Raw genomic sequence first — 14,008 nt, 5'->3', positions numbered from 1 at the left:
TTTAGTTTTATTATGATGATGACACTCCCCCCAACCTTTGCTTACACAAGCCATGGCTAACCGAATCCTTCGGGTGCCGTCCAACAATCACAAACCATGGAGGAGTGTCTATTTAGGTTAATTAATTTGGGACTGGAATCCTGCTGCCAGCTCTTTTTGCAAAATTATTGGATAAGCGGATGTGCCACTAGTCCATATGAGAGTCCATCAAAAGTAAATGACAAGGTTGAAAGCTAAACACCACATACTTCCTCATGAGCTATAAAACATTGACACAAATTGAGAAGCATTTTGAATTGTTTAAAGGTAGCACTCAAGCAATTTACTTTGGAATGGCAGGAAATACCACATAGTATGTAGGTATGGTGGACACAATTGGCATAGTGGTTGGCTCAAGGATTTTGGATGCATGAGAAGTATTCCCTCTCGATACAAGGCTTAGGCTAGCAAGGTTGTTTGAAGCAAACACAAGTATGAACTGGTACAAAGAAAACTTACATAAGAACATAACGCAAGCATTATAATACTCTACACTGTCTTCCTTGTTGCTCAAACACTTTACCAGAAAATATCTAGACCTTAAGAGAGATCAATTATGCAAACCAATTTCAACAAGCTTTACGGTAGTTCTCCACTAATAGGTTTAAACCACATGCAAAAACTTAATCATGATCTACTTGAGAGCTCAAAACAATTGCCAAGTGTCAAATTATCCAAGACATATGAGGCATTTTCTTTTCCCAACCAAATAATAATAAGTGCTATAGCTTCCAACTTTTATCATTGAACATTAAAAGTAAAACGAAGAACAAGTGTTCATATGAAAAAGCGGAGCGTGTCTCTCTCCCAAACAAGGATTGCTAGGATCCGAATTTATTCAAACACAAACAAAAATAAAAGCACACAGACGCTCCAAGTAAAGCACATATGATGTGACCGAATAAAAATATAGTTTCAGGGGAGGAACCTGATAAGTTGATGAAGAAAGGGATGCCTTGGGCATCCCCAAGCTTAGACGCTTGAGTCTTCTTGAAATATGCAGGGATGAACCACGGGGGCATCCCCAAGGTTAGACTTTTCACTCTTCTTGATCATATATCATCCTCCTCTCTTGACCCTTGAAAACTTCCTTCACACCAAACTTCTCATAAACTTCATTAGAGGGGTTAGTACTCAAAAAATTTGAATCCACCTTGGTCCTGTAGTGGCACATTGCAAGAACTCAATAAAACATCAGCTACAGCTCTCTACGTCTAGAAAACCTCGCTTAAAGTCCACAAGAGACAATGCAAAAAACAGAGACAGAATCTGCTAAAACAGAACAGCCAGTAAAGACGAATTTTAATAAAATACTTACGTTGCTCAAATCAGAAAACTCAAAACTAATGAAAGTTGCGTACATATCTGAGGAACACGCACGTAAATTGGCATAATTTTCTGAGTTCCCTACAGAGAATTAGACCCAGATTCGTGACAGATAGAAATCTGTTTCTGCACAGAAATCCAAATCTAGCATCAACCTTCGATTAGAGGCTTCACTTGGCACAACAAAACACAAAACTAAGATAAGGAGAGGTTGCTACAGTAGTAAACAACTTCCAAGATACAAATATAAAATAAAGTACTGTAGTAAAATAACACATGGGTTATCTCCCAAGAAGTTGCTTTCTTTATAGCCATTAAGATGGGCTCAGCAATTTTAATGATGCACTCGCAGGAAATAGTATTTGAAGAAAAAGAGAGCATCAAGAGGCAAATCCAAAACACATTTAAGTCTAACATGCTTCCTATGCAAAGGAATCTTGTAAATAAACAAGTTCATGAAAAGCAAAGTAACAAGCATAGGAAGATAAAACAAGTGTAATTTCAACAATTTCAGCATATAGAGAGGTGTATTAGTACCATGAAAATTTCAACTACCATATTTTCCTCTCTCATAATAATTTTCAGTAGCTTCATGAACAAACTCAACAATATAACTATCACATGCAGCATGCTTCTCATGATTTCCAAACATATAATTTTTATCAAGTTCAAGAATAGTGGAATTAAAACTTTCAAACTTACTTTTATTAATAATATAACAAGGTAGTTGATCAATCTCAAGAGATATGGGACACATAGATAAAGTCAATAACTCTCCAATCCCATTTTCATTAGTAGTACAATTAATAGTATCAAGTAACATAGGACCGTCAACTAGAGCTTTATCATAAACATTTGCTAAGCAAAATTCTTTAGTACCATGCATTTCGACATCAGGCACAAACAAAGCATTATCATAAGATTTATCAAAGTAGCATGGATTATCATATATAACAGTAGCATAATTATTCTCACAAGTTTTACTCGTAGGTACTATTTCAAGAGAATCCACAGGAACATAACATTCAACCTCTTCCGGTAAGCATGGAGGACAATCAAATAGTGTAAGAGATAAAGAGTTACTCTCATTAGAAGGTTGGCATGGGTAGCTAATCCATTCTTCCTCCTTGTCGTCGTGGTGAACAGACAGATGCCATAGGATGGCTTAGATTGGGGCCGAATGGACGCTAGAGGATTCGGGGGAGGGTTTGCGATTAGATGGGAAGAACTTCCGGATGCTTTCCTCAAGAACGCAACCAAAGGCCGGTATACAAGAAGAGAGACAAGAGGAAGAACTCTCTACTAGATCGCTAGCTTCATAGATCTCAACACGGTTACAAGTTCTGTCGTCTAATTCCTTCTGTGGTCTCGCTACGCTCGCCTGTAAGAGGCAGTACCCCCTCTCCTTATATAGGGGAGAGGGTGGCTTACAGAACAAGAAACCCTAATGGCATCTTTGACTGGACAAACTACTTTACAAAGCTACTTTAATCACAGGTGACGCCGGAGTCCTCTTTAATCAGAAATGCTGATGTCCTCCGGCTTCTTTCAGCGTCACCTCTCTCTTTGGCGCCAGGGCTCTGAATAAAGTTACTTTGCTTAGCTCATCCTTGTCTTCTTGTTCTGAAGAGAATCTTTGACCAGTCCTGCCGACAGGCCCTCCTTTCCGGTATCTTTTTTACCGGGTTCCGGCATACCCCTTTGGGGATACCGGCTTAGCTTGCTTTCCCAAATTCCTACCAGGCTTCCGGTAAGAACATTAAACCGGTATCTTGATGGCTCAAACCATCCGGTTTGGCATGCCTTTGGCATACCGGGGGTTATCCCCCCAACATTAGTCCCCGAAGCTGGTATAGTCTGGAGGATTCTATCCTACAGACCATGCCAGGTTTTCATCTTTTTAACATACCGGTTTAATCACTCATGCCTAGAGCTTGGTTCCGGCACCTTCACCCTTGTTCATCTTCTTCTCTTCGCAAGGCATGTTCCGGCATCTCTCTTTTCCGGTAACATTTGCCTTTACTCTTTCCTCGGCGAAGTCGAGAATATTTTGGGCCCCGCGCCTGTCAGTGACATGCGCACTGTTAACTGCCACGCCAGTGTCAGTTCTCACTTCGCTTCGACTCCCGCGCGGTCATTAAATGCCCCACTACAGATCCCACTAGCCGTTTTGGATCCTGTGTGCGCCTCCGTGTGGCGTCCATTTTCTCGCGTGTACCTCCTCGCCGCGTGGCGGCCCACGGCGCGAACCGTCGCGGGCCGCGAGGCGAACCGCCGCGGCCCAGCGGTTTGCGACCCATCTTCTCTCTCCTTTATAAGCACAACCGCACCTTCTTCTTCATCTTCTTCGCATTCCTCATCCTTCGCGCACAGTGCTCCACGCCTTTGCGCCACCGCCGCTCTCCGTCCATCGTCGCTCGTTCAAGCTCCGGCGCCCGGCGAACTTACGCCGTGCTTCCGCCGGACCTCGCTGTGCGGGAAACTTCAGCAGCATCTCCACCGCGCCCGCTGCATTCGCGCCTCTTCGCAAGCTTATCCGCCTCGCCGTTGATGGTGGTCGTTGGCGACCGCAGGCCCTCTCCTTCGCCGGCGAAAGTCCTCCTCAGCAACTGCGCCGCTCAAGGTTGGTAGCAATCTTACTTTGCTCGCCGTCCGCTTGCCTTTCAGATCTTGGGCCTACGGTGTTCTTATTTCCTCTTTTTCTTTGGTTTTCCTCTTACTCGTAGATCTTCACGCGGGGTTCAAGAGTGGGATTTCTGTTTTTCTGCCTAGCCATCCAATGTCTGACGAGGAATCTTCCTCCGCATCTTCCTCTTCTCTTTCTGTTAAGCGCCGTAGACAATCTCCCGGCGAATCCACGGCTTCAGATCCGATGGAGACTGATTCCGGCAACCAGCAGGAATCCGGTAGCCTCCAAGAGTCCGGCGGCCATTTAGAATCCGGTAGCTTTAGCCAAGCTTCCGGTAGCCAAGAAGCGAGTAGCTCTGGCCAAGCCTCTAGTAGCTCTAGCCAATCTTCCGGCGCAGAGCCTTCCCCAATCACCCGCGGAGCCTGGATGGGCTCCAATGTCACTGAGTATGAAATCGATTGGTTATACCGGTCTCGGAGGATTCCGGAAGGAGTCACTTGCCGGATTCCTGGTGACGAAATCGAACCGGACCCCGAACCCGGTGAATATGTTGTTTTTCTTGCTCACTTTGAGCGTGGCTTCGGCCTTCCTGCCTCCCCTTTTTTCCGGGAGTTTTTAGACTTCTATAAACTCCAACCTCACCACCTTCCTGGCAACGCCATCTTCTACCTTTCTTGCTATGCCACCTTCATGGAGGCCTATATCGGCATTCGTCCCACTCGTGAGACATTTGCCCGCTTCTTCAATTTGCGGATTAACTCCGTCCAGGGCAAGGAAATCCCTAAGCCCAAACCGCCCGTGGAGTGCGGATCTTGCATCGTTGGCTCCCGCCAAGGGAGCACTTTTCTTAAATTTTCCGGCCTCGAGTCCTGCCGCGCCTGGCAAGGAACTTTCTTTTATGTGAAGAACAATGGCCGTGCCAATCTTATCGATCTTCCTCCCTTCCAAGCGGGGCCTCCTAGCAGAACCAATTAGAGCTACAACCCGAAGACGGAGCACGCCGAAACCAACCGGGTAGTACGCTTCTTGGCCTCTTTGAAGAAGGAGACCAACATCTGCTCTGATGATATCATCCGCACCTTTATTTCACGCCGGGTGCTTCCTCTGAAGCGCCGTGCGCATAGGATGAGCGAGATGTATGGCCCTGGCGATCCTACCAAGATCATAGGCCGTCCTCTTAGCAAGAAGGATGTTGTTCGCAAGGCTAAGCAGATTTGCCAAACTGCTATGCCATTTGCCTGGGAATGGGGCCTCCTTCCCCTCAGCACTACTAACCCTCCGACTCAAGAAGTAAGAGATTGCGCAATTTGGGGTTGTCTTTTGCCGGTAACTTTCTGCTTTTGTTAACCTTCCTTTTTATTTTGTTTCAGGCCAAGGACCACTTCCCCCTCATCCAAGCAGAGCGGCGAGGAACTTGCCGAAAGCGTGCCCTTGACTCCTTCGACCCAGATCCCTACATCTTTTGGAAGGATCTGAAGATGGGCAAGACTCCGGCTGCGCGCCTAGACCGGGATCCGCCGGAGCCAACCGGGACCTCCGATGACCTGACCGTGCTCGAGGTACCTTCTTTTCCGGTTTCCTGTACCTTACAGCTATTGCTTTCTTGCGAATTGCTTCTTAGCCATGTTCAACTCATAGATCCACGAGCGCGTGCCGCCCCTGCGCGCCGAGGCCGGTTCTGAGTTTGTGGACAAACTCATGGCCCAGGGCCAAAAGAACAAGCAGCCGGCATCTAATGCCGGTCCCAGCCAGGCCCCTCCCTCCAAGCGCTTCCGGACCGAGCCCGTGGGGGAGAAGGAAGTGGGCGTGCGCCGCTACGGGCACAAGGCGATGCCAACTGCTTTCGGGTAAGTTTTTCATTTTCTTGCTTGCCTCTTTTTGCCAAGTTCTTTTTCCGGTTGCTTTTTTCCAACTGTCTTTCTTTCTTTTTCTCAGCCCTGCACTCAAGCTCGGCCCAAGGCCATCGGGCTCTGAGGGTTCCGCAAGGACCTCAACCCCTCTGTCGTGGTATCGTCACGGCATATGCCATAGGGTGGCTAATCGAAGTGGTTCCTGAGAGATCTCACGGCGGTATCCGGAAGCGGGTATGGGCACGAGCGACACGGCGACGTACCCAGGTTCGAGGCCCTCCGATGGAGGTAAAACCTCTACTCCTGCTGTGAGTGTATATGATGGTCACACAGTACAAGGTTGCTCCTTGAGCTGTGTCCGGCTGGCCCTGAGAGGCTAAGGGAGACGATGGTCTCTCTCACAGGGCAGCTCTGTAGGTAGGTGGAAGCAATAAAATGATCGATCCTCTGCACGAGAGGGGGTAGTGCGGCTTATATAGGCACCGGCACTTTACATATAAGACCCTATAGTTTACTGGCCGGCTGGGCCGGCTTCGGCTTCCGCTCCTTCCCGAGGCGGTGACGTCAGGAGTGGTTGGGGCATCGTGGCCTGTCCCATCCGGCTGCCACGGTCAGCGGTATGGAGGAGGTGTCCCTGTCGCCGTCAGCCGCTGTAGCCTGTACGGATCGTCGTAAGCCCTGACGGCCTGTCCATCGCGCGGCACTATTTCTCCACAGTGCCCCGCGTTTTACGGAAGATGGAGTCAGCGTGGACTTTAGGAACCCGGATCACCAACCCGGTTCCTTCCAGTGCAAGACTCGCCAGCCTCGAGTCGGTCTGAGGTTCAAGCCCCAGTCGGATATGGCTTGTAGAAGCCGGCCCAGCTACAGCATTGGTGGCCGTAGCCAGGCCGACTAGGACCTAGAGCCAGCCGGCTTCCGGACCAGCCGGCCACGGCGCCAGCCGGCTGCACCTCAGCCGGCCTTTGCCGCGAGCCGGCCAGTGGCCAGCCGGCTGCTCCGCGTCCATTGCCCTACCCGGGGTCTTCCCCCCGACATTAGCCCCCGAAGCTGGCAAGGTCCTGCGCCCAGAAGGACCTAGGCAGGTTTTCCTGGCTTCTCGAGTATATTAGACGGCACTTGGAGGGGCCGACTGAGAATTTCCATTCAGCCGGCTGCGCCCTCATCCGGCTCGTTCCTGCCGGCTGCTTCTAGCCGGCCGCTTTTTACACTTGTGCAGTTTTTTTTGATTTCTCGCAAGATCTGATGGCGCCTCCGCCTTGCTGATGAATTTTGGCTTGAGTGGAACTTTTGGTCCGGCTCCGGCTTGCGGCGCGCCGGAGTCTCCGCCGCCTCGGGTCCCGCGCCCGACTTGACGGGTCTGACGCCTGGCCCGGTGGTCGGTTCGTCTGGTCACATCAATGTTCCCCCGGATCCGGTGCGGTAGTGGGCGACGTGGTGTGGCCGTTTTCGGTAACCGTCGTGGACGTGGGAGGAGTTACGACGCAGTTACGGCGCAGTAAATCCGGCGACGTGGGAGGAGTTACGGCCCACGACTGCCACTTGGAGGCCAGCCGCCCGCGTCGGGTGGCTATAAATGCCGCGGGGGGGGGCGCCCCGAGGCGGCCACTTGCCATTTCTTCTTCCTCGCGCTCTTGCCCCCATCGCTATCCTCTGCGCGCTCGAGCTCGCTGCTGCTCCGGCGAACATCTTCCGCTGGCGAACTCCGGCGGGCGAATCTCCACCGATCCGCCGCCGCCACCCCGCCAATCCGGCGCCACGGGGCCGCGCGTCTCGACGGAGCGTCCTCAGCCGCCGCTGTCGCCGCCGCGGTCGCAAGGTTCTTCCTCGCCGTTCAGCCTCTCCTGGTCATCTTCTTCCTCGACCTCGTCAATGGCGTCCCCTCAAAGGATCGTGGAGGGGCTCCTACATGCGGGAGGACGACATCGAGCGCTCGGTACGCCTTCGGCGAGTCCCGCGGTCGGTCATCACGCGGGTGCCCGGCGAGGAGACGGAGCCCGAGCCGAGGAACGGCGAGCGCGTCGTCTTTGGCGCGCACCTCGACCGCGGGCTGGGTCTGCCGGCTTCGCCGTTCTTCCGGCAATTCCTCGACCACTTCGGCCTTCAGCCGCACCACCTGCCGGCCAACGCGTGCGTCCTCCTGAGCTGCTTCGTAGCGTTCATGGAGGCTTACGCCGGCTTGTGGCCCGACATCGACTTCTGGAGCCGGCTCTTCTTCTTGAAGGCGCAGACCAACGACGGTCGCCTGCGAGCCTGCGGCGCCGCCTCGATCTACACCCGGCCTGGTACGCCTTTCCCCAAGATCCCCACCGTCGACTCGGTGAAGAACTGGCAAATGTCATTCTTCTACGTGCGCAACGAGGGGGAGCTCGTCGACCGGATCAACCTGCCGGAGTTCAATCCGGCTCCTCCGCCGGCCGGATCAACCGGAGCCACAACGCCCGCTCGACGGACCAGAACGCCGAGGTGAACCTGCTCTGGGATCTCCCCGGCGACAGCCACCGCAGCGGGCTGACCGCCGAAGATCTTCTCTGCACCATCGCCGAGCGCCGGTGCTGCCGCTCCAGATGCGCACCCACAAGATCGGGCACATGTCCGGCCGGTTCGATCCGAACCGGACGTCCAAGGCGCCGCTCACCAAGGCCCTGTGGCCAGCCGGGTGAACCACATCACCAAGGCGAACTTGGCGGAGGATCGAGCTACGGGCTGGCGCCCTGCGACAGGAACCATCCACCGGCGCGGGTAAGCTTCGAGTCTTTGCCATTTTCCGGCTTGCGGCTGCGAGGCCGACTTCTTTTTTCTTCTGCCGACTTCCGGCTTGTCATATGCTCATGCTTTTCTGTCTTTCTAGGTTTTTGAGCGCCAGAACGCCGAGGACGGCGACCGGCGACGAAGAGGTGGACGCCGGATCTCGTCGATCCGGCTGACCAAGCCGGCGACCATGCCGGCGACGACGATCTGCCGCAGGCGCCGATCTAGGCGGCCGGGGGAGCACAATCCGCCCTTCACCAGAGCACCAGGAGGAGGAGGAGGAGCCGGCGACGTCCGGCACGGGGCCAATCCCCGCCGTGCCTCTGCGCTCGAGGCCGCCAAGCACCACGGCGACTTCGGCGCCCAAGGGCACGAAACGAGCCGGCTCCACCGCCGCCTTGGAGGCGAAGGCGAAGAAGCAGCGCCGGCAGCAGCCGAAGAAGGTTCCGGAGCAAGCCGGGTGAGTTCTCTTGCTCTATTTCTTGTTTGATTCCTTTTCGTTCCTTACTTTTCTGCGTATTAACTTTCTGTTTATCCGGCTAGGGCCCCTATCAAGTTTGCTCGTGGCGGCGGCTCCGGCAAGCTCCACGCGTGGTGTCGCCGCTTCCGCGCCGCAGGAGGGAGCAGACGCCGCAACCTTCCTCGCGCGCACCTACGCCGCCGCCGCCGCGACAGGGCTTCTTCCTTTGCCGTGCCGCTGGCCTCCGCGCCGCATCGCGGCATGCGGGTCGAGCCAACGCGGCAGCCGACGCTGGACGACATGTTCCCGCGCCGGACGCCTCTTCTCGGCCGCCGGGGCCGGGCGGGGCATGCCGCCTTCAGCCGGGCCGGAGCCGGCGGGGCTGCTCCTAGGACCGGCGCCGGCAGGGCCGCGCCGCTGCGGCCGGAGCCGGCAGCAGGCCCACCGTGGTGGAGTTGGACGAGAGTCCGGAGGCGCCCGTGCGCCGGAGACAACCGGGGCCGGCTGGGCCATCCGCTGCGCCCGGAGCGACGCCGCCGCCTCGGCCGACGAGGGACGAGCCAACCAGGCAGGAGCCGGCGAGGGACGAGCCGGCGCGCACGGAGGGCGCCGACTCGCACGCGCTGGTGAGGACGGAGGGCGCAGCGGGCCCGTCTGAGGGCCTTCACGTGGCCAAGGGTGCCCGGCTGGTGGCTGTGCCGTCCGCCTCCGACTCCAGCCTTTGGCTCGGCAGAACCATGGAGAGGGCATGGCATCAGGCGAACTCCTGCGAGGTACTCAGCCGGGAGGGGCAGCCTGGCACGGCGCCCATGAAGATGCTTTTCTCCGGCTATCGGGCCAGCCTCAAGACCAAGGCCGCCGAGACCCTTGCCCAGCTGGCGACGCTGGAGGATGCTGAGAAGGTGTGTTTTCTTTTCTTTTGCAATTTTCTTGTTCTGGTAGCCCTCCGAGACGTGGGCCGGCTGCCTGAAGCCAGTCCAGGTCTTGTCTAAGCAACTGATTCTTTCAGACGGTTGAGGAGCGGCGCACCTTCTTGTACAACCAGGTGGTGACCAGCTACCACAAGGCTAAGATCGAGCGAGCCGGCTTGGCTCGCGAGCTGGAGGCTGTCAAGGGTAAGCTCTACGCTTCTTTCGACTTGATGTCTTGTTTCTTTCTTAATCTTGGTTGGCTGACATTTCTTTCCGGCCGCCTCGCAGTTGAGGCCGCCAAGGTCCCGCAGCTGGAGTCGGATCTCCGAGCCGCTCGCGCGCAGTGCGCCGAGAGCGAGGAGGCGGGCCGATCTGCCGCAGCCAAGCTCAAGCTGGCTGAGCAGGAGCTGACACGGCTGCGCCTGGCGGAGAAGAACCACATCACCGAGCTCAACTCCCTCAGACGGCGGAGAAGGAGAAGGTGGATGATCTGAGCCGGCGGCTGTCGGAGGTGGAGAAGCAGCGGCTTGTGCTGCAGAGGAGGTCACCGCCAAGTCCACAGAGCCGACGGCTACCGCCAAACGCCGGATCGATGACTTTAGCGCGCTTGATCGCGGCTTGGCGGGTGAGTGCATCTTTATGTTCCTACCCTGTGCCGGCTTTCGGCTGTCGACTGCCGACTTTCGTTGGTAGCCGGCAGCAGAAACTTCTGATTTTTCGATATCTCCATCTTCGGGCTGGGGGCAGTCGGTTCTTGCCGGCTGCCGCCAGGCTTTTTCTTTTTTACTTCGAAATCTCCGTTTTCGGGCTGGGGGCAGTCGGTTCTTGCCGGCTGCCGCCAGTCTTAATTTAGAGCTTCGGAATCTCCATCTTCGGGCTGGGGGCAGTCGGTTCTTGCCGGCTGCCGCCAGGCTTACTTTAGGACTTCGAAAATTTGCATTTTTCAGCTTATTTCGGCTTTGATGGCTTCTGACATGCTTCTTCTTCTTCAGCGGCCTTCCCTGAGACGCAGGAGGCGGCTTTGGCAGCCGTCGGCGCCGCACGTGACTCCAGGAGGCAGGAGACTGGCGAGGGCAGCTCGGAGTACTTCTCCATGGAGGACCACCTGGCGTCCATGGCCGCCCGCATCGAGCCCGTCACCCAGCTCGGCTGGGAGTTGCGGAAAGCGGCTGAAGAGCTGGTGCCCATGCTATGGCCTGGGGAGGCGGTGCCGCAAGACATCTCCGGCCTCATCTCCGCGATGGAGCGGGCGCCGGACCGCTTCCTCGACTGGAAGGAGTCGGCCACGCGCGCCGGTGCCGACATGGCGCTGTCCTTCGTCCTCTCCTGGTACAACGAGGTGGACCTGGGGCAGCTGGAGTCCCGGCGAGCCGGCGTGGAGACCAAGCTCCCAGCCGATCTCAAGGCCGCCCGCCTCGCTCGAGCCAGCACCATCGCCGAGTTCGTCGACAAGACCCTCTTCGTCGCGGATCCGAACCCTCCTCCATCCAATGATGAAGAATACATGGATGAGGAGGAGGCGGAAGACGTGCCTGAGGACGACCCGGCCGCCGGCTCCACTGATGCCCCTCCGGCTTAGATTTCCTGCTTTTCAGTTGTTCTTTTGCAAGACAATTTATTAAATCCCCGGGATGCCGGGTGCAGATGTAAGACAATATTATCGCCTTTTATTAAGTCACACTTTAGTGTGTTTGTTAATCATTTGTGTGCCGATTTGCTTTCTTTCGACTCGTTCGCTTTTTCCCATCCGCCCCACTCTTTGGCTGTGCCCTTGCCGGTCGTACGTCCGACTTGCGATCCGTCGCCGGATCAAGAGCGGGCCGCTGGGTGAGGCCGACAGTATTTCAGTCGAACGAGCTGAATTCGGCAATCCGGCACTTTATGAAAAGTTGCAAGTCAACTCGCTTTTACTCTTTCCCTTAGTCGTTTTTCGCGTGCCGGCTCCCTAGGCCTTACTCCCGCCAGCCGGACAGCCGGGTTGCGGTCTGTAGCTGGATCGGAAGCCGGCTGTCGGAAACCGGATCACGTTACTGAGCCGGCCGCGTGAGAGGGTTCAAGCCAATTGGCGAAACAAGGTAAAGTACGCGAAAAACTTGTCGGAAACGGCGCTCTTGGCGCAAGCTTTTTCATAACTTGCAAAAGGGATACAAGGGATACATACATTCCTGCTCTCATGTGTAAAATGGGCGGAGTAACCTGACATTCCAGGGACGTTTAGTCTCCTCGTCAGCCTTGTCCGGCTTGTTTTTCTTAGCCTCTTGGGCATCTATGAGATAGTAGGAATCATTGCCTACCGCCTTGCTCACGATGAAGGGACCCTCCCATGGGGATGACAGTTTATGCTGTCCGGCTGTCCTCTGGATCAGCCGGAGCACTAGGTCTCCTTCTCGGAATGCTAAGGGCTGGACCTTCCGGCTGTGATAGCGTCGGAGGCTTTGCTGGTAGATGGTAGATCTAGACTCAGCCAGCAGCCGGGCCTCTTCGACCAGGTCGACTCCGTCTTCGCGAGCTTCTTTGGCTTCGGCTTCTGTGTAGAGCTTGATCCTTGGCGCGTCATGCTCGATATCAGTCGGCAAGACGGCTTCGGCCCCGTATACGAGGAAAAATGGAGTGCCGCCGACTGAGCGGTTTGTCGGTGTCCGCAGGCTCCACACCACATTGGGCAGCTCCACAATCCAGCATCCGGCTGCTCGCTCGAGCGGCTCCACCAGCCGGGGCCGGATGCCGGCTAGGACTAAGCCGTTAGCCTTTTCCACTTGTCCGTTGGACTCTGGGTGTGCCACAGAAGATAGGGCCATCCGGATCCCCATTTCCCCGCAATAGCGAGAGAAGATGCCTTGGGAGAAGTTGGTGCCGTTGTCGGTGATGATGGTGTGGGGGTAGCCGAATCTCACAATGATCTCCTTGAGGAATGTGACGGCTGTGGACCCGTCCAGTTTCTTGATTGGCTTGGCTTCGATCCACTTGGTGAATTTGTCAATCATCACCAAGAGGTGTGTCATGCCGCCTCGCGCTGTTCTGAATGGGCCCACCATATCCAAGCCCCATACGGCAAATGGCCATGTGATGGGGATGGTTTTCAAGGCGGAAGCCGGCTGGTGTCTTTGCTTTGCGAAGCGCTGACAGCCGTTGCACTTCTTCACCAAATCTTCGCGTCTCGAGCGCAATGGCCGCAAAACCGTGCCGGAAGGCTTTGGCCACTATGGCTCTGGATGAGGCGTGATGTCCGCACTCTCCTTGATGGATTTCCCGTAGGAGTTCAATCCCTTCAGCCGGCTCGACGCACCGCTGGAACACCCCACTTACGCTGCGTTTGTACAGCTGGTGGTTGATGATGGTATAGGCCTTGGCCCTTCTCTCAATCTGCCTGGCCTGGACTCTATCATCAGGCAGCACACCGTCGGTGAGGTAGGAGAGGAATTCTTGTGCCCATGAAGGTACGCATCTTATCTCGAATACGCTGACCAACAGGGCCTCCTGCATGGGAGCTTCCGGATTCGACTGCATGGTCGCCGGGTTCGGCTTGCTAGCCGGCGGGTTCGGCTTGCTAGCCCCCGAGTTTGGCGATGAAGCCCCCGGGTTGGACTGAGAAGCCCCCGGGTTCGGCATGCTAGCCGGCGGGTTTGGCTTGTTAGCCCCCGACTTGGGCGATGAAGCCCCCGGGTTGGACTGAGAAGCCCCCGGGTTCGGCATGCTAGCCGGCGGGTTTGGCTTGTTAGCCCCCGACTTGGGCGATGAAGCCCCCGGGTTCGGCTGAGCAGTCCCCGGGTCAGCCGGCACGAATATTGAATCCGAGTCCGGTGACGGTATGATGGACGGCTTCTTGAGAACCGCCAAGGCGACACCCGGCGGAATGGCTTGCCGGGTTGAGCCAATCTTGGACAAGGCATCAGCCGCCTCGTTGTTTGCCCGTGGCACATGGTGGAATTCGCAGCCGTCGAAGAAGCCGGATAGCTGCTGGACGTGGAAGCGGTACGAGGCCATATTGGCGTCCTTCGCGTCCCAGTCGCCAGATGCTTGCTGTATGACCAAGTCGGAGTCG

General features: G+C 55.4%; 2 protein-coding genes across 2 annotated transcripts; both read left to right on the top strand.

The window, feature by feature from the left end:
• The first annotated feature begins 9,792 nt into the window (after window positions 1-9,792).
• On the top strand, window positions 9,793-10,460 carry LOC127293518 (uncharacterized). The gene is made up of 3 exons (XM_051323157.2): window positions 9,793-9,957; window positions 10,065-10,170; window positions 10,255-10,460. Exons 1-3 carry the CDS (start codon window positions 9,793-9,795, stop codon window positions 10,458-10,460), a joined length of 477 nt encoding a protein of 158 aa, XP_051179117.2.
• A 98-nt stretch (window positions 10,461-10,558) lies between these two features.
• Window positions 10,559-11,664, top strand: LOC139830506 (uncharacterized). The gene is made up of 2 exons (XM_071818720.1): window positions 10,559-10,591; window positions 10,959-11,664. The coding sequence occupies exon 2, from the start codon at window positions 11,060-11,062 to the stop codon at window positions 11,543-11,545; it is 486 nt and encodes a 161-aa protein (XP_071674821.1). The 5' UTR covers window positions 10,559-10,591; window positions 10,959-11,059; the 3' UTR covers window positions 11,546-11,664.
• The last annotated feature ends 2,344 nt before the right edge of the window (window positions 11,665-14,008 follow it).

This window comes from Lolium perenne, chromosome 4, assembly GCF_019359855.2.
Source record: "Lolium perenne isolate Kyuss_39 chromosome 4, Kyuss_2.0, whole genome shotgun sequence".
Classification (NCBI taxonomy): Eukaryota; Viridiplantae; Streptophyta; class Magnoliopsida; order Poales; family Poaceae; genus Lolium; species Lolium perenne.
Note: the sequence above shows the minus strand (reverse complement) of the source record. Positions and strands in the feature narration are given on the sequence as shown.